We start from the raw sequence: 26,645 nt of genomic DNA, 5'->3' as shown, positions 1-26,645 counted from the left end.
AAAACTATCTTTTGAGGGATAATTTCAACAAAAATCCTTTGATTTCAAAATTTAAGCTAAAAATAAAATTTTTTTGCTGACTTGAAAAGTAAGTTTTTATCATAACTGAAATTCAGTTATATTATCAATGTATGTGAAAAATTATTTCATTATCTTGTGAAACTTTTCACCTTTCATTTGAACATTGAAACAGCATGAACAGAAGGAAAAGCTAGTTAAACATGTTTAAACTATATCTGATTAAAAACACTATTATAATATTAATACTATAACCTTTTTCAAATCAGCTAAAACATTAGTTTAATCACTCAAAATAAATATTTTTGGCTCTTTTTAAGTTTTGTGTAGGTTAAGGTTTTGTTTGATATGCCATATTCTACTGTATTTAAAATGATTGTTCCATTTCACAGAACAGCCTGATGGCGGCCTTTAAAAAAGACTAAAAATGTTTTTTTTGATGAGTAAACTGATGTTTTTGCTGATTTGAAAAAGGGTGTGGTATAGTGCTAGTGAAACAAACGAGTTAACTGATAGCTTAAGAAAAAAACTGAGATTGTTAAGACAACGTTACTTTAAGATTATGGTGAATATACATATATATAATATAGTTTTAAAAACAGAACATATATTTTTGTATACATATTACTACAAATGAGTTTAACATGAATAATCAAACTTAATTAAAGATTTAAGCAAGTTTGATATTTTAATAAGCTTGATAAAATTAAGGAGTCAAAGAAATAAAATATCTTTGAATACAGTTTAAAGTTTATCTGTTAACTTGAAAAAGATTGCATTTGTCTAAATATTACTTCACTTCCCAAAAACAAATACAAATCTACAGAGAAACAAACTATAGAACAAATAACATTATATAGTTGTAATTTGATCTGTGAATTAATAAATAATAATAATGCAGCAATTGTAAAGAAATGATTTTAATTTATAATGCTGTCATTTGATAATTTTTAATGCGGTGAAACGTAGTAACAGTGAGGGTCAATGGAAAGATTTTTTTTATATGATTAAGAAGGAATTTATAAAGCATTATGTCATGAAGTTTTAGTGATATCAATCATGAGAAAAGACATTTGGGCATAGCCCATAGTATGCCAATGGTTCTTGATAAACAAAACCTTTGATTTCAAAATTTAAGCTAAAAATAAAATTTTTTTTGCTGACTTAAAAAGAAAATGAACAATAGTTACAAGTGTGTATCATTAGGTATATTAGTGTGAGCATATATTGCATGAATTGAATTTACATAAATGAGTGTAATCTGTATAATTAATTCATAAATTTAATTATTCCTTTTATTGAGTAAATTTTTAAAAATATTTATAAGAATCTATTATAGATTTATATTCATATTCTACTTAAGATTTTATCATAACTGAAATTCAACTAACTTCTATTAATGCCATGTTTAAGCAATTTCAAGATATTTAAAGTATTTTAAAATAAACTTATATTTTTACAGAGACTTAAAACAATGATTATAAAAAAATTTCAGATGCTATTTGATGTAGAAATTAAAATAATTGACAGATGAAGATGATGATAATTTTTTTCATATTATTTACAGAAATTTTATTAGTGAGGTTGAAGCTGAAGTTTTAAACATGAAAATGTGTATGTTGGACTTTCAGCACCATTTTCCTTAAGTGTAGAAGTTTGACAATGGCGTTTGGAATGTCGAGCATGATTCCACTGATTTTCCAAACACCATTGTCAAACTTCTACACTTACAAGAAAGTGGAATTGAACATCTGACATACACGTTTTCGTGTTTAAAACTTCAGCTTCAACCTCACTAATAAAATTTCTTCGGCCTCAGCCTCGCTAATAACTTTTGGTTATACTTCAAAATTTATTTTTATTTTAAAATTTGAATTTCCTGTACTTCTAGTTATATATCCTAAAATGTAAATATTTTGATAACTAATTTAATTTGAAAAAATATTGTACATATGCAAAGAAGAAAATAAAAATTTATTCTTGAACATATACAGAATGAATGATGATAAAACAAAATATTTTAATTATAACAAAATTTTTGGGTTTCTCTTTTTAAGATTAAAAATTTTAAATGAATCTTTTTTTGACTTTTTTCTTATTATATCCAATTCTCATTTGGTACACATGGGTTTGTATAAATTTTTGTCAGAAATGCAGGCTAGTCCAAAAGTGTGGAAACATCCTTATAAGACAAAAACAGATCAGTAAACAGTAATCTGATGTCCTGACATGATATGGGAGAAGGGAAAACTTGTTAGGCCATGTCACTAATATGGCAGCCATCTTGAGTTCAACTCCAAGTTTTAAGTGGGAAGATGGGCGCACAACATATCAAATTGGTGGAGAATTTTCCCTTAAATAGCAAATTGCTGACATTTGTGCTAGCATTTAGTCAGACTTGTCATTTTTTACATTGAAACTCAATGCAACTACAAAATCAAATAAAACCAGACTATTCATTTTACAATCTAATCAATATAGGCAATTTTCCTGAACTGAAAAATACAACTATAAGTGTAATTAGTTATTTTTTTTTCTCTTCTAATTATTAAAACAAAAATATTTACAAAAAAATGTTCTGTTTCTTAAAATAACAGTACTATAATCAAATAAGAAAAGTTTTAGTTTTAAATGTTCCAAAGCTCAGAATTTAATTTCACTTCTTGTTTTCTCCTCTCTTTTTCTTATGGTAGTAAAATAGAAATAATTTGGTTTTCAAAAAAATTTGCCTCAGTGATAAAATAAATTTTTAATTATTATTTCTTATTCTGTATGTTGTTAAGACATTTATATTTCACAATGATTCAAAATTTTTTTATTTTAATGAAAAATTTGTTGAGGATTATTGAAATGAATGATGTTAATGAATACAAGAACAGTTTTTGTTTAATTTAGATGAGCATGGATTAATTTGAGATTGACGAAGTCCCTGAAATAAAATAAATATTATGTATTAATTACATAAATTAAAAGTTTTAAAATATAAACAAAATATTTACTGAATATTTTTATATAATTTAATAATTTTGGTTTAGTCTAGATCAGGGGTGAGCAACCTTTTTAATCAACGGGCCAATTTGAATTTTAAAATTTTTTGGCGGGCCGCACATAAAGTAACACTTATTAATAATTTACAAAACTTTATTTATAATAAACATTAGAATGAAAAAATATAAAATTTAAAAAAAAGTAAAGATTTCATATACAAATTTTAATGCAAAATAAAAACAAACAAGAAAAGAACAGAAAAACGAATTTACTTGAAATTTTTAATGAGAAATTTGGCACTGTTTTTTCGATACAAGCTGATCAATATCAGCCGGAATTGATGAGGTAGCTACACGTACGCAGCTTTCTAATCGTGCATCACTCAGTCTTGATCGGTGGTCATTTTTGATTAATTTCATGGTTGAAAATAATTGTTCGCAAACATACATACTTCCGAACAGAGACATCATTTGCTTTGCATTTTTCTTCAAAAGCGGAAATTTCTCGGGGGTCACATAAGATTTATAAAAATTTTCGATGTTTACTGAGAAAAATACATTTTTTAAATCGGTATTATTCTGCATGTCAATCACTTCCATTTGAAAGTCTTCGGGAACTGTATCCACATCGATATTAAATGGCGAGGAAAACATTTTCATGGAAACCGCTGTCTTCTCAGCTTTGAACATTTGGAATCGTAATTGAAATTCGTTGATTAAAATGTCTATATATTGTGCGTATTTTTGAGAAGTAGTAACATTTTTCTAAATGTGGAAAGTGAGACACATTATTCTGCAAAAGATGCTGTTTCAACAATTTTAATTTGCCCTCAAAGCCCTGAATTTTATCATACAAATTGTGAATAAACTGTCCTTTGCCTTGAAGTTCCACATTAAGATCATTGAGATGCTGAGTCTTGTCGATAAGAAACCCAAAATCGCACATCCATTCTTTATTACCAAAATGAGGAAAGGCATATCCCTCATATCCCTTCATATCCAAGAACAATTGTATTTCGCTTTTTAAGTTGTATACTCTTTTTAGCATAGCACCTCTACTAAGCCAACGTACTTCGGTATTAAAAACCACGTCGCCATATTCAGTTTCTAAATCTTTCAGGAATTCTTTAAATTCACGGGGATTTAACGCGCGCGACTTTATAAAATTGATCAGTTTAATTATTGGTACTGTGACATTTGGCAAACTCAATCTTTTCGCACACAAATTTTCCTGGTGAATGATGCAGTGGTTAACGAATATTTCCCTTCCTGTGACCTTCTTAATGTCTTGAAATAGCCTTCCCGATATTCCTACCTCCATGCTTGACATTGCCCTTGCTCCATCTGTCGATATACCAATAATCTTTTCTAATGAAATTGAAAAATTTTCCAACACAGACTTTAGTTCATTGTACAGGTCTTTGCCGGTTGTAGTCCCTTGCACTGGAATCAGTGAACACAATTCTTTAGTAATATTAAATTTGGTGTCAATACCACATAAAAATATAGCCAGTTGTGCTGTATCGCTAATATCGCAACTCTCATCAAGTGCCAAAGAACAGTATTCGAATTTTGCAATGCGTTCACGAAGCGTTGTTGCTATGTTCTCAGACAAGTCTTCAATTCTCCTTGCAATGGTGAATCTTGATAAACTAATGTTTGAAATAATATTTATTTTATCAGGAAATGCTATTTCTGCAACAGCAGTCAGACATTCTTTTATCATCTTTCCATCCTCAAAGGGTTTCATTTTTTGTTTTTTTGCCAGTATTTGACTGACAACAAAACTAGCCTTTACTGCCATATTTGATAAAATAGCTTGATTTTTAAAAATAGCCTGTTGGTTTCCCAAGTTTTTCTCCATTTGATTAAACTTATCTATCCGGAGTTGTCCTGTTAAGTTTTTATATTGTTGTTCATGTTTTGTATCGTAATGCCTTTTTATGTTATATTCTTTTAATGTCAATACAGTCTCTGAGCGTATTAAGCATACAGCTTTATCTTTGACGAAAGTGAAAAAAATAATCAAATTTCCACTTTTCTTCAAAATGCCTGTGCTCATCCGCAACCTTCCGTTTCTTTTGTTTGCTTTTCCGACATGCTATTATGGATTAAAAATTTGAAAAGTTAAAAAAATTTGTAGGAAAACTTAATTTTGAATAAAAAAACTCTAATATTACCTTTTTGACAATAATATTGCACTCACGCCTTTCAAGAAACACAAGAATTGCTAAAATTGCTAGTTAACAGCTTACCAGTCTGACTGATTGTGTGACAAAAGCAAACACAAACAAGCACAGAAGCGGCACGTTCGTATTGCATGTTTAAACAAGTCGCCGACAAGTGAGTAACTCGTCACAAAAAATTGTTTCGGTTTAGTATGTACTACCATTTTATTATAATTAATTTTATAACATTATATTGATGGGAGAAAGTCGATAAAATAAATTCAATTTTAGAAATGCTTGGCGGGCCGCATAAACATGTTTAACGGGCCGCAAGCGGCCCGAGGGCCGCGTTTTGCTCATCCCTGGTCTAGATCATCATCAGATCCTTTACCATTAAAACAATGCATAAACTGCTATCTCATTCAAACATGAAAGGACAGGCCAATCTAGTACCCTAGACTCATGTTCCAAAACATTTCAGACTACCATCCTCTTTTAATGCATATGCAGTAAAACCTTGTTAATTTTCAAACTGTGTTAACTCAAAATTATAATAATTAGAAGCTGCCAACAGGTTCAGGGCATGGCATGTAGGATTTTCCATGTAATATAGTAAAGACAAAATTGTAGATACTTTTAACACACCAATTTTCCCATGTACAGTACCTTCTATCCTTTGTTAGATCTATGATGGCCATTTTCTCTTATATTCTGTGTGAATATAGACAATTAAGATAACAGAATACCACACTATTACAACCTTACATCCTTTTACTGATACAGTATGTGATCAGCATTCTGATTGAGACATAAGGGAGGTGTCTCGATAATATGTTCAAATGCACTGTAAATTGTATACAAGTTTGTAATCATTCTGTGAACTGATTCCTGAGAAACAGCTTGATAACAGGGAATTTACAGTCACAGAAAATTTTGAGAAAGTTAGATATCAAACTCACTGACTCAAAACTACTCAAAGTCAGGATTTTTACACCATTTAAAGTTAAACTTAACAAGGTTTTACTGCTATATATATACATATATATACAGTAGAGCATCGATTATCTGACCCCCTATTAACCGACCACGTTCTAGTCGGCAAATTCAAATGTCCGCTAGTGATGTGGCACTACAATATTTGGTTATGTCTTGGCTACTTTATTATTATTTTTGTTAAATTTTTGCATGTTTTAGCTTGCAGCACTGGCTCGACCATGAAAGGGAGGCTAGTATTTAAACCAGGCCTAATACACTATACTAATAATGTATTTTTTCATACTTTTCGGTTATTCGACTTTTCAGTTAAGTCGGATAATCGATGCTCTACTGTATATATATATATATATATATATATACATATATCTAATATTGACAAGTATTTTGACCAAAAGTACTCTTCACTATTAAATTTATATAGTAATATAAAGATATTGGTTTTCTACAATTTTTTGAGCTTCAGCTAATGAATGATTCATAATTAATATATTATGTAAGTTATCATCATCATATATTCAAAATTTACTGTTTCTGATATATAATGTTTCTTTGTATAACTGATATAAACTCACATAAAAATTACTTCTTACCAATTTTAGTATCTAACCAAACTATAAAAAGTTTTCAGTAATTTTATCATATAAACATTTTGAATATCCTCCCAGGTATAATATAATAATAAATCTAAACTTTAATTTATATAACCATATTTTTCAGTATCTGTAGCTATATTAATCATATAAAATTCATTTAATAATTATGTTTACTAGTGTTAAAATATTTTCCATAATGTAGGATTTTTAAAAAAATTATTGGTGATAAATATAAAAGGATATAATTATTCTAATTATTTTATAAACTGTTTCATATAATAGATTAAAAACATGTTTAACATTTAACATTGAAAAATATTCTTTTCAAAACATGTCTTTTGAATTTCATGCTGTAAGGAACTGAGTCCGAACATTATTTTTATTTTATTATTATTTCCGTTTTATTATCTTTTGTTTGGGGTTTATGTTTATTTAGGACGAAGGTTCCCCACCACTCTCTTGTTAGTAATGAAAAAATGAAGATAAAACAACTCACGGAGAAATAAGCGCCATAGGAAACATCTTGCGCACTTGCGCTGCCCGGCGGAAGTAACAGTCCGCAGAAAAAAAAATGGAGGGGGGAGTCCCCACAATCACTAGTAGAGAAATACTTGATAAACCGTCTTAAACATCCCAGAAAATTATGATAAATATTTTGTAAACGGTTTATAAGCTTTGTCGGAAACTTAAAGCTGCCAGAAAAGAAAGTTAATGTTAGCAACTAAGTATGTAAATAAGGGAAGTAACCCAGCTCAAGTGTGACGTCACCTCACAGTATAAAACCCGTACGTTAACCGAAGAAAGCGAGGTGAATTCCAAATCGAGGCGACTGTGAGAGCGAAGTAGATTCGAAAGCGAAGTATTTTCTGATAGGAGTCCAGATTGATAATTGGACGATCCAAGGTGTTAAAGAGGAGTTTGATTGACGATTTGATGATATCGAAAGGATTGAGGAAATAGTTTCTTCGTACAGTGAGGTGACGGATAGACGTTTAATTAGTAAGAGATTTTGTTCATAGTTTCTAAGTATTTGATTGTCGAATTTCAAAGGGGAATTAATATTAAGTTAAGCTAAGTAGCTGAGTTTATTGTCGGGTTGACTTGCTGATTTTCGTTAATAAATTTTGTTTGGATTATTGACATTTGTACGTAGTACGTTCTAGTTGCTAATTAAATATATTTGAACTTTTGATCTGACTTGATATTTATCGTTATTATTACTAATTTTTCGGTGCACGCTTAAAAGCCCAGGCCTGGCAAACTAATCTCGAATCCGCGTAAAGTACCCGTTAGGTTAACGGAAGTTTTACCGACCGCAATTATAGTCGGTCTCCTAAGCTACTAAAAATAGTACTTTACAATGCACTCAAATTCAATCAATAATATTCTTCTTACTTTAGTGTTCAGTTCTTATTTTCAGTAGAGTTTTTGCAGGAAGATAGAGAAAACATTAAAATATTTTAGAATAGCTAGCTTATATAACAATTTGTTAATAAATAAATTCTCTTATAATAATGTATCATCATAATGTTTTATTAACATTTTAAAACACTTGTACTCACGCCTAGTTATATCTAGTTGTATACTTGAAGATATTAAATTTATTTTAATGAAAGTGCTTGTAAGTTTTAGTTATATTGTGCATTTATTCTTGTTCTGTCACTTTTTTTTGTAACTCTTTCTGCCCTGTAGGCACTAAGAGGACTTCTTTAAAAAGCAAGCCCACAATGGGGTGGCCGAAGTGGTGAGGGATGAGGCCCGACATATCCAGACGGATTACCCCCCAAAAATTCCTGGGGATTTTTCGATCTGTCTGGTTTTGATCCCAGGTCCCCCAGAGTGGTAGGCTGCCACCTTCACTGCTCGGCCATCCAGCCGTCTTGTTCTGTCATTAAAGTAACACTAACAGACAATTTTTTCCTATTTTATTTATTGAAATTTTTGGTGTCTGTCATTCTTTTTGTCTTAAATGTAACTGATTTTTCTGAGAAATAGGACTAAAGTACAACATTTTCAGCATTGATAGTAGTTAAAATGATCAAATTCATCAATTATTGCACTGCTTCTGATTCTAGGTGGAAAGTGTAGCTGTTTCTCCTGTAAACAATATAAGTATTCCTAAAAATTATATTATGAAATTCTGTACAATAAAAATAACAAAGCTTATGGAAAACAGCTTTATGGCAAAGTATTCAAAACTTTATAGTCTGCAAGACTGTAAAGTTGCAATGTTTTATTATTTCAAGCTTCTCCTTAATACATAAAGCTTTCCTTTTTCACATTCATTTGTCAAATTCTTAATAATAAGGATATTTAATCAATTTGGGACATTATATTAAACACTTTTATCAACAAAAGTACACAAATTTAGAAGAACAGCAGAGTACACATTCAGGGTAATGTATATGAGAGAACTGGAGTAAGAGATTGTTTTAGAGGTGTTATTTCTCTATTTACCTACTATATATAACCAAATCTCTATACTAGAATGTTATATAATAAGCTAGTTTCCCCGAGATCAACAGTCTGCATCAACCACTTAAAAGTTGCCGTTTCTATCTTTGATATTTTAAAAAATAAATTACAATGTGCATTATGAACAAAATATTATGTATCCATTGTATATGATTAAAAGATTAAAGTTGAAATAATAAGTATAAAATTTCAGAAAACAGCATTCTATTGAGAAGAAAAATGTTTCCAAATTTCTGATGACAATAAAATATAAACAAAAAGCTAAAGTAAAAAGCCATTCTCAATATAATAACCCTATAATATATTTACAGATAAAAAATACTTTTTTAAAATCAAACTATTTAATTATAAAAACTATATTTTTATTAATCAATAATGAAAAATATTACCTGATAATAGCCTGTATGATACCCACTCATATACCATGACATCAACATAGATGCTAGAGCTTCATCTTCATTTACAATACTATCTTCAATGGGAAATGGAGGAGGAGGCATTGGAGGTATTGTCTTTAAAAATTTCAATAATTAAAAAATAAATATTACAAAATTTATATGAAATAAAATATGTATGATTAATATTATAGTATAATAAACATTTTAAGTTATTCTTCTCTTACATCAATTATAAAAGATTCTGAAAAATTTATATATTTTAAAAATCATTTTGTGACAAATTTATTTAAAAATACATCATCTAATATATACTTTATTAGCATAACTATTATTAAACTATTAATTTTAGCTAAATGTGATTAAAACAATTGATTTAAATTAATTAAAATTCAGTATACAGGGTGGGCCAACGAAAACGAAACGGCGGAGTGTTCGTGTTCGTCCAAGCAAATCGCTCGGACAGGTCGATTTTATACTCGAGGGGACATCTTTTGCAATAAAGTTTTTGCGATTCTGAATACAACAGAAGACAAAAACTTTTAAAAACTCATTTATTTTGTATTAACTAAACAAACATTTATTTCGAAAAAAAATGTTTGTTTAGTTAATATTCAGATTCGCAAAAACTTTATTGCATAAGATGTCCCCTCGAGAATAAAATCGACCTGTCCGAGCGATTTGCTTGGACGAACATGAACACTCTGCCGTTTCGTTTTCGTTGGCCCACCCTGTATATAATGATAATGTTTTTTCACTTATGTTATTTGAATAGTTGAGAGCTTAAAATAGCCACGATGACTTTGAAGATGACTGATATAAAAAATTATCATAAAAAATTGATCATTGTCAATCACCCCTTCATTCATAAAAAAAATCTGTTCCAAAAATTCAAACAATGATTAAGTAGCATAAAGTTTTGTATTGTTGTCAGCTAAAAGAAATGATTTGTACTTACAAACAGGAATCTCTGCAGCTTTGGCATCCTGAATTTTGCTGAAATTTTTATAGATTTAGTACACTCCTCCCAAAATACAAAGTAATATAAATTATACCAATGAGCAGTATTTTACAAGAAATCACTAAAACTTCACTAAAACTTTTCTGTGAGTGTCATATACTAAATGCTATATGTTACTCATGGCTTATAGAACTCGGCAACAAGTGGCATGGATAAATAAGTAAAACACAAGGTGAAAAGCTCAATATTGTAAATTCAATTATGGTTTTTTCAAAGTTTTTCCCACAATTTTTCATTTAGTGTGCAATCCAACGAATCATTAGAAAATACATTTGGTCCACAAATACTATATTGCAAATATTAATATCATCCACATATTCCTAAATTATGCCATAGGAAAGTATTTTCAATGAAAAAAAATTATTTCAAAATTAGGCTACATAACAAAATAACAAATTTGTGTATTACATAAAATTACATGATTTCACAATTACATTAGTTGTCACTCTTGGAGTGTTGTTCACAGTTCTTTATTTGTATTTTGATGATAATTATTGAAAAAAACATTTGAAACAAAGTACCAATTGACACCAAGCACATTTGATAGAAGTAACATCTTTGCAACAATACAGATGCTTTAACATTGTCAAAGGAAAGTAAGTATCCTATACTTAAAGGTTTAAAATATGTAGATGATCATGATAATTACATAGCAGTATTTTTTGGCTAAATGTATCTTCTAATAATTCACTGGACTGCCCACATCAGAAAAAATTACAAGAAAAAACTTGAAAAAAAAGCAGAATTGAATCATGACATCAAGGTTTTTAATTCAGTGCCTTACTTACTCAGCCATGCCACTCATTGCAAGTGGTTTACAGAAACTGGTGTATATAATGCACAAATAAAAATTTAAACAACAATTTCTCATAAACTACTTTCTTGTTGGCATGAGTAACACTATTGTGTATTATTGGGAGAGATGTAATAAAATCTAATAAAATTTCAGCAAAAGCCATGCTGTCAAAGCTTGGATGTTTCCTTGTTAAATTGAAAATACTAGTCAAGTATAATTAATTTAGTGCTGATTTAAAAAGAATGGCTCTTTTATTGTTATTTAAATTTTTAAAAAGCTTGTTGAATAAGATCTAGTTTTGGAAAAACAGGAAATTAGGATCCTGATTTACACAATGCATGACCTTATAAAAGATGAAAAAGTTCAGGAAAAGTTTAAGCTGCAGAACTAAAATATCTATATTAAAAAATTCTAAATATAGATTAAAATATTTATGCAAAAGTTGACTTTCAACATATCTCATTATTATTGATAGTTCCTTAATTATTTTTTGCAAGATGATGTAAAAGGTATATATATACTTGAGTGTTTAGTAATAAAAGTATATATATTTTGTGTTATTTTATAACAAAGTAATCAAGAAATATCAGGAATAATGAGATTTGTTAAAAACAAATCATCAGATTTATTTTGTTGTTATTATTTTGAGTATCTTCAATTATAGAAAATGTTAAAAAAAAAGATTTTTGCATGTCTTTATATCACTTTGTTCAGAATCACAGTAATGTAAAAATATTTTCTTGAAATCATAATATACAGATGAATAAATAACATTTTATTCAGATATGTAATTCATATGAGGAGAATTAAAAATCTGTATAATGAATTAAATATTACTATAAAAACAATCTGACGTAATATCTATGTCAGTTTTCATTACATTTAGATATAATAAAGAAAAATTTATTTAATACTGTGATGCTGTTTTAATGAAAGAAAATATTTTTAACATTTGGAGTAACAATTCTAATGTATGCTGGAAAAAAATGATTAATGAAAAATGATAAAATAGAATATTCCTGAAATGATATTAAAAAAAAATGAACCTTTTCAATATTTTATCTATTTTTTATTATGGTTATTATGTAGTATTACAGCTACAAGTTTTGGAAATTTATGGTTTATATCTTTTAATTAATTGTTCATTTTAACTGAATTTATTACTTTAATAAAATTATAATGTTTATCCAAAAAACTAACCTGCATGCAGTTTCTTTTATGATGACAAGAAAATGGAGGTACTGGAGGCATATTTGAAGATGGTACAAATGTCTGAAAACATTTATTATTAATAAATTGATATAATTTGATACATTTCATAAAACACATTATCTACAAATTAAAATAATATTCAACAATTTTTCTAACACTATAATCATTTTAAAAGTTAATTTCTGAATAAACACACAAAAACTGTGCTCATAAAGACTTTGCACACTAATCACATATATTGTTGCAATCATAGTTTCGCCTGAAAATATTTAATATGGTCTATTATACATTTATAATTTTCTATTTAGTTATTGTTAAATTATTTTTATTTTACATTTCATGTAATATCCACTTAATAGCATTCAATATAAAATTTTCTTTTGTTTGTTAACATGTCACTCAAATTATTTTGAGTATATTTATATTGGTTATATCATTGTAGGATAAACTAGTGAAAGAAGATTATGCATTTCAAACCATATTATTAATTTTAACTATTACACTTTTTCTATATATTCAAACTTCCTAAATTCAAAATATAAACTTTTAAGATCCTCATTGGTGTAACAATGTAATCCTATCTTATCCAATTTGGTCATTCATCATCAAGAAAAACTGGTATATTTAAACTTGTGGCAGAAAATATAACATATATATATAAAATTAACAAGTAAATTTTGTCAATGCTATATTTGAGAAGTAATTTTATAATAATTTGCAAGTTTTGATTCACTTATATTCAAAACACTCAATTATTTCTGATACTATGGACCAAAAAAACTGTTATTAAAATTAACTAAAGTTTGCTATGTTAAAATTTATCAAATCATACGAAAAATAATCATTTTTGCTTACCATTAAGTTTGTTTAAAAAGTTATTGATTTTACTGAACAACAACAAAAACATTAAAATAATGGAATTTTCCTTTATTATAGGGTAGCTGTATTCTTATGAGATTTAACTCTATAATCCTTTTATCATCAGGTGTAGTATTTCAAACAGCCAAACAAATATCCATTGGTTTAACAACAAATTTATTATTCAATTTTCTCTTCTACATATGCATTTTGGGTTGATGTAAAACCTCAACCTCTCTTCAGTGAATCTGTACATGTTTTTAGTTGTTCTTTATAAAAAACAAGTACAAACTCACTGAAGAGAAGTTGAAATTTTTTGTCAACCCAAAATGCATATGTTGAAGAGAAAATTGAAGATATTATATGATTATTATTATTAGTAAGATATTGTGTAATTATTAAAACTCCAACTGACAATAACAGAATATGCAGTTTCTGTTAATAATTAAAATAAAAACAGTTAACATTATATAAATTAATTAAATTAGTTATGTATGGGTTAACTTGTTTTGAAAATTAAAAGAATTGTAATGTTATAGTGTTTATACAAACCCCAGATGTAACATGAATAACTGTAATACAATAAAGTTAATTTGAACTTTTGGAAACCTGACAGAATTTATTAAATAAACATATAATTAGTTTAACAGCTTGCATTTTATGCATTTTCTTCAAATATTCCCACTATTATTATATAAAAAACAAAGACTTTCAGCATCTGAATGTTCAACAGCTTTTATTATAATTCTAACGAAGTGTTATGATATATTAAAACAACATATACATTGATTTTATAATGATAAAACCTTACATGACATTGATCAGGTCCTGAATATGATGACTGTCCAGAGGTATGAAATGGATACTGATGTGTTAAAAAATGATTTTTTCCATTTTGATTCTTGTATCCATGTGAGTGTTTATGATTTGTTCCTACAGATGAACTTGTATCTTCTGCATAATAATTGCAATTCATTTCATCTGAATGCTAAAAATATATTTCATAAAATAACTTATCTATTTATTTATATACAATACATTCTATGTTAAAATGAAAACAAAATACACATTATATTTTTATTTCAAACAACATTAATACTTTATACTTTTAAAATGGCTTTCTCAAGATTTTAATACTTAAATATGCAAACATAATAATGAAAAAGTATTTATAACTGCAATTATAACAACTAATTCTTTATTTTTTACTTTTTGCAATGGAATATAGAAAAAAATTAATTTTAATTAATTTTAATTATATTCTTTTTTTATATTATTGAAATAATTACAATTGGAAAATTAATATCAAGATTAAAGTTTTATTTAATACAAAAGTACAAAAATCAAACCCTATCCATATTACTTTCTTCAACAAATATTGTGGGTAATTCTGAAACTTAAGATTGAACATAAATGTGAAAAAAAGGAAAAATCATTTAATTTTCATAAGATAATCTCAAAAAATTAACTACAAGTTTATGAAAAAATCTCATGCAGTTGAATATAATTTTTATCTCATAAGTCAGAAAAAACAAAGTTAAAAAAATGTATATATATATATATATATAATATATATAATATTTATTTAAATCTAGAATAAATAAACAACATGTAAGTAAAAGCCTTGACCTTAAATTCCACAATATTTAAAAGATGTTTTCTGTGAAGCTAATTTTTTTGGCATATCAATTACACAAATGAAAGTATTAGAACACAAAATTAAATTTCAGAAAATTTAGTTACCAGTAGTCATGTTAAGGAAAAAAGATTAGATTTACATAATGTAATCCATTCAATAATGAAATGACAACATGTTTACCTAAATCATCAAATTCATAAAATTATTAATTTATTAGCTTAATTTTATCTAAATTATTTGAGTCAAAGTTAGCTGCACTCTAATTAATTTTAAGTTTGACTTATATTGCTTATTACACTGTGCATTTGTTATTCTAGCAAAGATTCTATTGAATTTATTTACAAATTTATTTATAATTACTTTATTAAAACCTAATCAGTTATTATTTGCATTCAAGAGCCTTGAGTTTAAAACTCTTCATAAAATCTGAAGAAAATCTATTTGTGTATTATGAATACTTTTCTTCACAATACACAAATATATTTGTTTATTTTTATACATGCTTATATTTTTTATATTTTATTGTTTTATCATTATATTAATACTGAAATTAAAGAATACACTTATTCACTCGCCTGATTTGGCAAGTTTAGAATAAAAACCTACATCATCAAAAACAAACTTTCAGACAATTTGAAACAACATCTTTTAAGGAATTAATGCAGTTGATTTGTTTTTCTCTTAGTTACATCCAATGTAATCTATAGAAAAATTTTTGTTTCATATTCATAACCAAATTTATTGGAGAAAGAAAAATTAAATAATAATTTAATTATAAGTGTTACAAATAACAAAAATATAGAAAAATCAGCAAATTAATATAAAGAAAATAATAATTATTAACCTCATAATTAGCATTATATTTCTGTGCTGCTATATTTTGTTGAATTCTAGCTTCTTTTCCTTTTGAATGGCAAATATTTTCTATTTTTATATTCTCTTCATTTTTATATCCAAGGAATTGAACTGTACAGATTCCATTGTTTATGTGCTTAATAACAGCTTCATATGGAAGACCATCTTCTGAATAAATAGCTTGGCAGTAATCTCCAACTTTCCACTAAATTAAAAAATTGACTGTATTAAACGATTTACATGTAATTTTTCTCCCAAAAAACTAAAAGGTATGATTATTATCATATGATGATATTGTTATTGTTATATGATACACGTTATTACTAATGTACATATAATTCACTTAATATTCAAATTAATAAATATTATAAATTTCTGTACTGGAAATATAAAAATAAAGAACTTTTTAATCAGTAATTTGAAGATAATTTATTTCAATTACATTTTATTAGTTTATTTTTTAAATTAGTTTTAATTAAATAGAATAATTTTAAATTATTAGCATTCTCTGTATTTTGTTAAGAAAAAATAAACAACAGATTATTAAGATTCCATTGACTAAGTCTTTTTCATTCTTAGTAGTTAACATGATAACACAACATGTGCATATATCTCTTTATGAGAATATGAAGAAAATTAACAATTAAATAAAATATAAAATTATAACAAAGTATATAGAAGAATGAAATAATTTGTCTCAAATTGCTTCACTTTAAATTAATGTATTTCGTATCTATTTTATATATTTGTATCAATTATTTAAATTACTAAACAATTGAAGTTTCAACATAAATTTTGCTATATTGATACCACATGGACACTGAGTTTTTTCATATTTGATTATGACAGCCACATTAAAATTAATAAGTTAATAAAAGTCATATCTTTTTAATATAGTATTAAAAAGATATGCTTTTTCAAAAAATGTCTTAATTTTAAAGATATTTATATAAATCTCCAGAAAATATGGTTACGACAAAAATAATAAAAATAAACAGTATGTATGGAGTTAAACAAATTTTCTCTATAAACTCAGCACTGACATAAAAGTTTTTAATTGTATAATTAATTAATTACAAATATAATATTCAACTACTACTAGTGTGTCACTAATCAAATTGTATGAATACATCAATGAGTGAACTAACCAAAAGTTATGGCAACATTAAACAAACTTCATTTCTTCTTGTTGAGAGAAATACAAACACACTTCTTAAGAGTACTTTCACCCAATACAACTGGGTTTCTTCAGTTACAACTTCAAACAACAAAAAAATATTCAGAACATATCCTTGAATATCAATTTTCAAAAAGTTCTATTTGTGCAATATCCTTATGCCAGTAAATAATAGGAGAAAAACAGAACAAGCAAGGAGCAATACATAAAGTAAAGACTTGAGTAGTGTAGTGTGTGCAATAGTTATGTACAGTACCTCCTATTATTTGCTGGCATAAGGCTATCACACAGATAGAATGTTTAGAAAATTCAAATTCAAGGACATGTTTTTTGATCATTTTTGTTCTCTTTCGAGTTAATTTCAGAAATTAATTAATTGAGTTATTTCAGAAATGGCACCAAAGTCATAAATAACAAACTATTTTAAGTGTGGTCTGAAAATCACAAATATCCAGCTAAATTAATAGCAAGTGATGCAGATTCAAAAGCATTTAAGAAAACCTGGCATATCAGAAGGTAATAAACAAGTTTAATCCTAAAGTAATATTTTAAAAAATTCCACTAAAAATAGATATTTCATATGCATTCTATACCCTCAACCTAGTTTGCTATCGAAATTTTGGTTATATAGTCATACCAAAAAGGATATATATTAATTCTATAATTAAAAATTGTAATATAATTTAGGATTATAATTATAATATGAGCTATTTTAAAATAGTTATTATATTATTATAAACAATAGTTTTATTATACTTTGCACATAACATATAATCAGCTTATAAACATTTTATTTTGCCTTTTTGAAAAACTTTACATTAATTTGTAAGTAAACAAATCAAATTATATATAGTGAAAGCATACTGTTGTTTTATTCTTTGATCTTCCGCGTTTCTTTCTCTTGTGACTACTTGTTACACTAGCTTTACCATCACTGTCAGATACAACTTTGTTCCTTTTTGCAATTTGTTCCTATGTGAGAAAATATTTTTAAAAAATTATTAATAATTATGAAAAATATTTACAAGCATTCCTTAATTTTCAGACAATTTGTCCTTTTGTACATTATACCTTGATACTTTATATCTACATCACTTTTTGTATGTCAAATTTGGACTTTTACACGTTTTCAGTTGACAAACAAACTTTTAGCTATCATGTAATGGCACTTTCTTTCAGCTTTAATAACAAAAATTTTTATTGCATGTCTTTCTGTTTAATTGATGATTTTAACATTTAAAATAATTTTTTATGCATCATATTCTCTGTAAAAAAGTTAAAACTTTTCTATCTTTATAAGAGAAACTTCCTACCTTAACCTTTCTTTTTAGTTCTGAAAAAAAATGCTTTACAATATACGAATCTATTGTTTGACTTTTGTACATATTTTTGAAAAAAATGTCCTAAAGTCAAGGAATGCCTGTATGAAAAATCATATGTAAATTTTAGAAAATTTTAAAATATTAATGTCTATAATTCAAAAAAATCTTTTAAAATAATAATCATTTAATTGTACTGATAAACTTTCTGCTTTTAAATATTAATAAAAACTAATTTTATAATTATTAGCTTCTCAAAATTTTAGAATAAATAGAATAACACTCAAAAGCAAAAAAAAAAAAAAAAAAAAAAAACCAAAAACATTTACATTAATTACATTAGTAATTATTGCAGAATTTACCAAATTATATAACAACTCATATTCAATTACATTAATAATTTCTCATTGATTAAATAAAGCAATTTATTTTGTATGCAATCGTTATTGGTTTAAATCTTAAACCCTTTTATTTTCTCTTTTTTAATTAATTAATTAAAAACTACATAAGTTATATAATCATTATATTTGAAAAACTTTAAATTCCAAAATTACGACATAGTATAGTATATAAAAAATTAAGTTTATTTTCAAAAATTGTAATTAATAAATACCAAATATATTAAAATGTGAAATAATCCTTTATTTATGGATTATCCTGATAAAAAATTTGCAACAGAAAACTTGATTAATCAAAATTTAAAGCACATTTCTTTCTATTCTTATTTCCAAAAATAGTTGTGAAATAAAGAATTTAAAATGCATCAGTGAACTCGATGATAGCTTCTTTATTTCTAGATTTATCACACTCTCATCAGACACAAGACCAGTTTCAATATATCAATTTTAATAGTATGAATTTGATTTACGGTCCCTCCAACTTTTTTTACAAATTTTCTGCAAAATTGACATAGTTACAACTCCAAATCATACAAAGAAATTTTCGAAATTTGGCAATAATCGTTTACAATTCTATCCATTAAGTATTCAATTAAAAGTGTTGAAACCGTACAAATATAAGGAAAAAAAAGGAGGGGGATGGTCTTAATTTAGTAGTGGTGTGTATTACTTTACTATTTTAAGTTTTTTCATATGTTGTAATTTTAACTGTTGGCGAGATTGTGACGTGTATTACGTCGTAGTTTTAGTTGTGTCTTGCATTGTTCTAAACACGGTTTCAACACTTTAAATTGAAACTTAATGGATAAAATTGTAAACAATTATTGCCAAATGTCAAAAATTCCTTTGTATGATTTAGTGTAAATATGTCAATTTTGCAGAAATTTTTAAAAAAAGTCAAGGAAAGATTAAGTCCAAAATGCATAGTATTAAAATAAATTGATATATTTAGGCTGGTCTTGTGTCTGATGAGAGTGTGAAAAGTCTAGAGATAAAGAAGCTATCACAGAGCTCATCAATACATTTTAAACTAGACAAGAAGCTTAAAATAAAATGAGCAATTACTTATTGTGACATTGTCATGATGCCGGGCTGCAATTTTTAATCATATTTTTAATTTAAAATGTATACTCTCCACCTCAAATTAGAAGTGGCTTGCCCCTGTATATCATACTTTTCCATTAACAATAGAATCATGCCAGTGATTTACATAACACTTTACAGGGGAAAATTTTTGAATTGAAGGTTTTCATTAAAAGTTTGTATATAGTTAATCAAGGCCTCCTGCCCCTAAAGTTTACATATCTAGTCTCATCTTTCATGTATCTAACTCCATTCAAGATTAAAGAAAGACAGACGGATGGACGACAGTGGGAATTTATAGGTCTACAATTTTTTCAAATTACAACCCAAATAGTTCAATTTTGATAAAAAGCTACCAGACATCTATTAATAAACATAGATTTAAATGTTTTAAAAGTAGCTCTAGGTATGCTCAATTTTTTGACCATGTAATATCAAAATTATTTTTCAGGTTCCTAGTTATGCCAAAAAAAAAATCTCCGATACCTTCATTAAACAACAATATTAGGTATCTCAAACATTATTATTTATTTATTAACATATCTATAATTTTGTACAAACAATTCATTACTGTTTTCGTCTTTAATTAAAAGGAAAATATATATTCAGCGGTCATCATCTATAGCAGATTATAATTTGAAAATTCATAGAGCTATTACTATATTTTACAATTACAGTTCATACAATTTATTTATATTTTTAGATTTTCATTATCAGGAAGCATTTCTTATATATAAAAATAGTTTAAAGTAAGAAAATTTAAATTTTGAAAGTGTAAAAGAAATATTAATAAAGAAGAAAAATAATATTAATTTAATCTGATACTATTATGAAAACATTTTATTTTCATTCTGTATGAATCAAACAAAAAGTCTTACCTCATATATGATTTTTAAAATAATATGTTTATTCTCTGTATATAAACTTGGAGAATTTGTAATTTCATTAAAAATATTAACAAAATTTTATTGCAGTGTTATTTATTACTTTTATATTCTAAAATAACTTACATTAAAAGAAAATTCAATAATACAAATCCTCTTACTTTGACATGGCTGACAGCTCTATCGTATGCTTCAATTAATGCAGTATCATCCCACATGTCACTATGATCATCATTCTGGAAATTTAAAATAAAAGTATTATTTTTCCAGAAGTTTTTAATCATAAAGACAAAACTAAATTAAGTTTAATGTATATGATGATTTATCATCAGAAAATACACATTTCATAATATTGGATTTCATAGTAATTCTTTGAAACTTATTAGTCTTAATAAATAATTTGACTATCATTTATCATATTGTTGGGCTGCAATTTTCAAAAATTGCAGACATATAAATTTCCACTGGCATCTGGCAGTCTTTCCTTAATCTCAGAAACAGAGTTACATAGATGAGTTGAGACCAGATATGGAAAGCTTAGGGGAAGGAGGTCCCAATTAACTATATAGGAATTACATTAGAATATATACACATTATTTCAATTCAGATATTTTCTTCTAAATGAAGTTAGGTAGATGACTGACATTACTTTTATTTTTAATAGGAAAAGTATGATGTACAGGAGCAGGACACTAATAAATTGAGAGCATTGTGACAAAAAAATTGCAGTCTGGCATTGTGACAATGTTATAGCTTGTTTTATTTATAAGTATTGTATTAATAATGTAAATCAATTGGTTCTAAACATTCAATGGGATGTTGAGAGAATTGAACTATTCTTTTTCATAATGTGGAATATGCAACATGTCATTTATTGACAAATGATATCAGTTATATTCAAATTTTTTTTATCGACATCATAATCTGAAAAATCGTTTTATGAATTTTAGAATTATATCAAAAAATTAGTAATTTAAATTAGTTTAGTTCAATTTTATAAAACAAATATTTATACAATTAAAACTAGATTCATCATTCTCATAATCTAATTGACTTGTCAATATCACTTTTGTCATTACTAAAATTTTTGAGACCTGATAAACTTTCAATCAATAATATTAAATACTTTTAAATAAACAAATTGTTCTTAAACATTATATGAAAAGAGTAATATAATTAAGGCATATATATATATATATATATATATATGCCTTAATTATATTACTCTTTTATATACACTTCAGTTCTTGAAGCAATTAGTTATTTTATTTAAGAAATTCTCATAGTCTTTTAATCTGTTATAATAGACAGAATTTAGATTTAGCTTGCAAATATTAAGATAATTTTGAATTTTAGTTTTTACAGTAAATATTTAATAATAATTAAAATATATAATAAGACATTAAATTTTAATGATTTTGTAAAAATGTCAAAAGTTATCAAAATATTATATTAATATAGAATTTTTGAAAAATATGAATTTGATCTCATACATAATATTTTATGTATGAGATCAAATTCTTAACACTGAAAAAAAATTGAAAATATTAATAAATAAAATTCTCATTGTAATTCATTTTTATTTCCAGAAATGTACTTGAATATTTACACAAAGTAGAAATTGTATACTCATTTCAACAGATAGATCAAAATGGCTTAACATTAATAATTTAAATACAGAGAATATATAGTAGAACCCTGTTAAGAAGTTTTTGAAGGAACTACTGTAAAAAACTTCTTATGCAGGAATTGTAAGAAAATAATTAATTACCGTAGAGCATCGATTATCTGACCGCGTTCTAGTCGGCAAATTCAAATGTCCGCTAGTGATGTGGCGTTACAATATTTGGTTATGTCTTGGCTACTTTAATATTATTTTTTATTTTTGTTAAATTTTTGCATGTTTTAGCTGGCAGCACTGGCTCGACCATGAAAGGGAAGCTAGTATTTAAACCAGATAATACACTATACTAATAATGTATTTTTTCATACTTTTCGGTTATCCGACCAGTCCCCAATTAAGTCGGATAATCGATACTCTACTGTACTTGTATATTCAATTTTATTTCAATATCAAGGTAATATAACATAGCATAGTGTAACATAGTAGTCATTATGTTAGATTATTAAAGCCAATCTAACCTATTGAGCCTAAAATAACCTAACCTAACTAAACCTATATCATCATCACTTAACCTGACTATCAAGCAGATATTTTTAATTAGAAAAAGTTTATGCTGTTGACTAAATCTAAAAATGCTGTTCATGGAACTGTAGGTTCAATTCCTAGCCTAACAAATCAACTTGATAAACCTTAGATTTATCAAGTTGATTTGTTGCAAGTCAGACTGGCGATATACATGACCCCCTTTATCTCATCACCCCTATCTTTAATCACCAAAATTTAATAGCATCAATCTCCCTAACAAAGAAACATCCCTGCAAAATTTCAGAAATTTTTGATAAAAAGGATAGGATTTATTAAGCTTCAAAGAGGGTGAAGAAAATTGTGTCCCCCCCACACAAACTAATCCATACATATAGAAATTACCTCCTAAATTTTTTTCATTTCTCAATATTTCAAGGTCCGAGTCCAAAAATACAATCATCATGTTAACCGTTTTTTTGAATAATTTTTTGACCACCAAGATATAGTATATGATGAATACGTCCCTCATGGATGAACTGTGACAAAGGAAATCTGACTATTTTACGTCACCTATGAGATGCTGTAAAGTGCAAGAGATCACAATTCTGTGTTGTGACTAGTTCATTCATCATAACAATGTGCCAGCCACGAATTGTATCTCATCCAGACATTCTTTGAAAAACACATAGTGCACAGGTTCAGTAGTCTCCTTACTCTCCAGTTCTTTCCCAAACTCAAGATGCAACTCAAAGGAAAGAGATTTCAGGACACAGAGAAGATCAAGATTAATGCAACAAAGTGCTTGATGGAGATCCCAATAAATGAGTTTTAAAAATGCTTCCAATAGTAGAAACATTGCTGGGAGTAGTATGTGAATTTGGAAGGGGACTATTGTTTGAACCAAATAGATACATAGGTTTTCTTTGACATTAGGTTAGATACTTTTTGATTAGACCTTGTAGATGTTCAAACTTGGATATATTCACTACCAGATTCCACTTGATCACACATATATTCAAGAATTCCGGTTGTCCATATTATCGTCAATGGATTAATTCATAAACAGATTTAGGGATACTATAGATTGCACTCTATGCAATTTTGGGACCGAGACAAGTTCAACGATAACCTACTTTTGGACCAGAGGCAAAAAATAAGAAAGTTATCATACTTTTTCTGGTGATTGTGCGATGATTGGGAATTGCGTCACTCTCTCCACTAAGCCTATTGCGTGTTTAACAGGCAGTCCGGCAAGTCAGCCATACATACCTTCGACACAGGCAGATGTTAATCCACGAGCATACTGATTGTCTGTGGTTGGAGTGAAGTCCTTTTCGCACACCCTCGCACTCCTCAACCTTGGGGCCTACAGCCCCTCAGCCACTGACATGCTCACTATCACTTGTGGTCGGCTAGTACTACACGCCGCTATCACGACTTGTCCAACAAAAACCGGTACTTATGGGTTAACGGGACGCCAGTCAGAAATCGCGATTTTTCCAAATAACATTTTTAAAATTTAAGACAATTGTTAAATCAAACAATAAATTAATGATTTACAAAAGGCATAGTTTTAATATTTAACAAATTTGCAAAACTGCTTATCCCTTACGGTTATTGTTACCATAGGTATCCAAGATGGCGGCTTGTCTCTGATTCCAGCATACAGAAGAAAGGAAACAGTGAGGACACATGAGGACACACATTTTCTAAACCTAACCTATTCTAATAATTTGGTTGCTAATAATTATGGTAATTTATTAGAATAGGTTAGGTTTAGAAAACGTGCATCCCCACTGTTTCCTGTCTTCGGATTCCGACTGGCGTTCTGTTAACCCATAAGTACCAACAAACCTAACCTATCCCTCTGGGAGATGACTGTCACAGCTAGATGGCAGAAAAATCTGAAATGGCATGGAAAGTACTGTGAAAGGCAAGAAATCGTAAATATTATAACTTTCTTATTTTTCATCTCCGGTCCAAAAGTAGGGAACTGTTGAACCCATCTCAATCCCGATTTCAAATACATACTCAAAGTCCCGAAATTCCCATATTCAATCTATAGTACAACCACAGATTCTATTTTTGTCTGACAGTTTCACTGTTACATATAACATTTGTGTTTGTTAGTGTTTATCAATTAAGATGTCAACCCTCTGTAAACAAAATACACATTAAAAATTCATACAAGCACAAATATTGTCTCTGAAATTACAAATAATTGGTCATAGTTAAATTACTATGGCATGTTTTATTGTGCAAATGATTCTGTGAAAACTGATAAATACCGAAACATCCTTATGATTAAAACAGCTAATTTGCAATAAATATACCTCTTCTCTTTTCCAAATAATTTCATTTTCAAAATATTTTGGAGAAGACATCTTCAATTCCTAATTCCTGATGGTAAGAAAAATCGAATGTTTTAATGTTTTTTCGTAATTCAAAAATTCTACTCGTAAATTACGTTCTTTTAATGCCTACTTCACCTGTGAAACTCTCGACGAAATTTGTTTATTTCATCGAATCACGTTGCCAACCGAAATGAGATTCGCTCAAAATGTTGATAATTAGAAAAGCACAAAAAAAAAAAAAAAAAAAAAAACGAATTTTGAAATGATAATAAAATTCGTAAATTTGAAATTATAGTAATAGTGTATAATAATTAAGTATTAAAAGTAACTTATGAACAATGTAATTTAAAATACACATTACCTTAATCTAGACTCGGCCAGGCTCACAATGGGGCGGCCAGACAGAAACGGGATCCGAAACAAATTAGTTCCGAAAACTTCCAAAACTGTAACAGCAATCGAATATACGATTGCTGTTACAGTTTTGGATGACTTACTTAAAACCGACAACCCGCCCATACAGTTTACATGGAGAAATTCGACATAAAGTGTCAGTCCATAGATCGAATTTCAAAATTCTGGCTTCATCAAGACATCGGCCTTGCAGAATTGTACATACTGTCTTTTCAAAAAATATGTTTAATGGTCGAGCTGGTTAGCTGGAACTTTGATCACAGACAAAACACTTTTTGACTAATGAAGAACTCCGCTCAATAACAGCACTCTTAATATCATCTCCACGAACATGAATTTACGACAGATACAAAAATCCAAAGTTCGCTTGAATGGCAGGTTTTTAGACACTGTCCACTCTCCAACATTAATAATTTCTTTGGGTTCAACGTTATCGTAAGCACGCGACAATTTTAATGAATATCTAAAAAAACAGTTGTTAATACCACAATATGTTTTCCAAAACTTCTTTGCCGACTATTTATGCGAGGTAAACTATTTTTAAAAAGACGTAAAAGAATAACCAAATAGAAACAAACTTCACTTTCTTATTGTGATATCCAGTGGCGTAGCGTAGATGTCAGCCGCCCGGGGCGGAGGAAAATTTCGTCCCCTTAAATAAAATACGGGGGAATCTCTACAAGTCAGTACAGACGGTGTTGTCAGTCGCTACAATGAGCAAGATGTCATTATTATACATTCATTTAAAGAAAAGGGATTCTCCATTTTCGTCACAGAATAAGTAATGAAAAATTCCGTGCTCATTTCAATCGGTCTGAATCGTAGGTGCGACAAAAATATGAAATGAAATGGTT

General features: G+C 27.6%; 1 protein-coding gene across 2 annotated transcripts; it reads right to left on the bottom strand.

Moving 5' to 3' along the window:
* Nucleotides 1–1,973: 1,973 nt before the first annotated feature.
* Smn (survival motor neuron) lies at nucleotides 1,974–25,522 on the bottom strand. Of its 2 annotated transcripts, XM_067267821.1 has the most exons (8): nucleotides 25,357–25,522; nucleotides 21,036–21,110; nucleotides 18,055–18,162; nucleotides 16,003–16,218; nucleotides 14,331–14,507; nucleotides 12,650–12,721; nucleotides 9,627–9,749; nucleotides 1,974–2,947 (listed from the first exon to the last, which is right to left on the bottom strand). In XM_067267821.1, exons 1-8 carry the CDS (start codon nucleotides 25,405–25,407, stop codon nucleotides 2,879–2,881), a joined length of 891 nt encoding a protein of 296 aa, XP_067123922.1. In that variant the 5' UTR covers nucleotides 25,408–25,522; the 3' UTR covers nucleotides 1,974–2,878. The 2 variants fall into 2 exon arrangements, with proteins under 2 accessions (XP_067123922.1, XP_067123923.1); XM_067267822.1 differs by lacking the exon at nucleotides 12,650–12,721.
* Nucleotides 25,523–26,645: the final 1,123 nt, after the last annotated feature.

This window comes from Centruroides vittatus, unplaced genomic scaffold, assembly GCF_030686945.1.
Source record: "Centruroides vittatus isolate TY-2023 unplaced genomic scaffold, ASM3068694v2 contig_3088, whole genome shotgun sequence".
NCBI lineage: Eukaryota > Metazoa > Arthropoda > Arachnida > Scorpiones > Buthidae > Centruroides > Centruroides vittatus.
This window is presented reverse-complemented; position numbering and strand designations above follow the sequence as displayed.

What these genes read in the sequence shown, in the direction of transcription:
- Smn (XM_067267821.1), bottom strand. Translation starts at nt 25,407, where the DNA reads ATGTCTTCTCCAAAATATTTTGAAAATGAAATTATTTGGAAAAGAGAA. An exon ending in AATATAATGCTAATTATGAG is followed by an intron (nt 14,508 to 16,002) that starts GTTAATAATTAT and finishes ATATATTTTTAG; the next exon opens with CATTCAGATGAAATGAATTG. An exon ending in ATAAAAGAAACTGCATGCAG is followed by an intron (nt 9,750 to 12,649) that starts GTTAGTTTTTTG and finishes AAATTTTTAAAG; the next exon opens with ACAATACCTCCAATGCCTCC.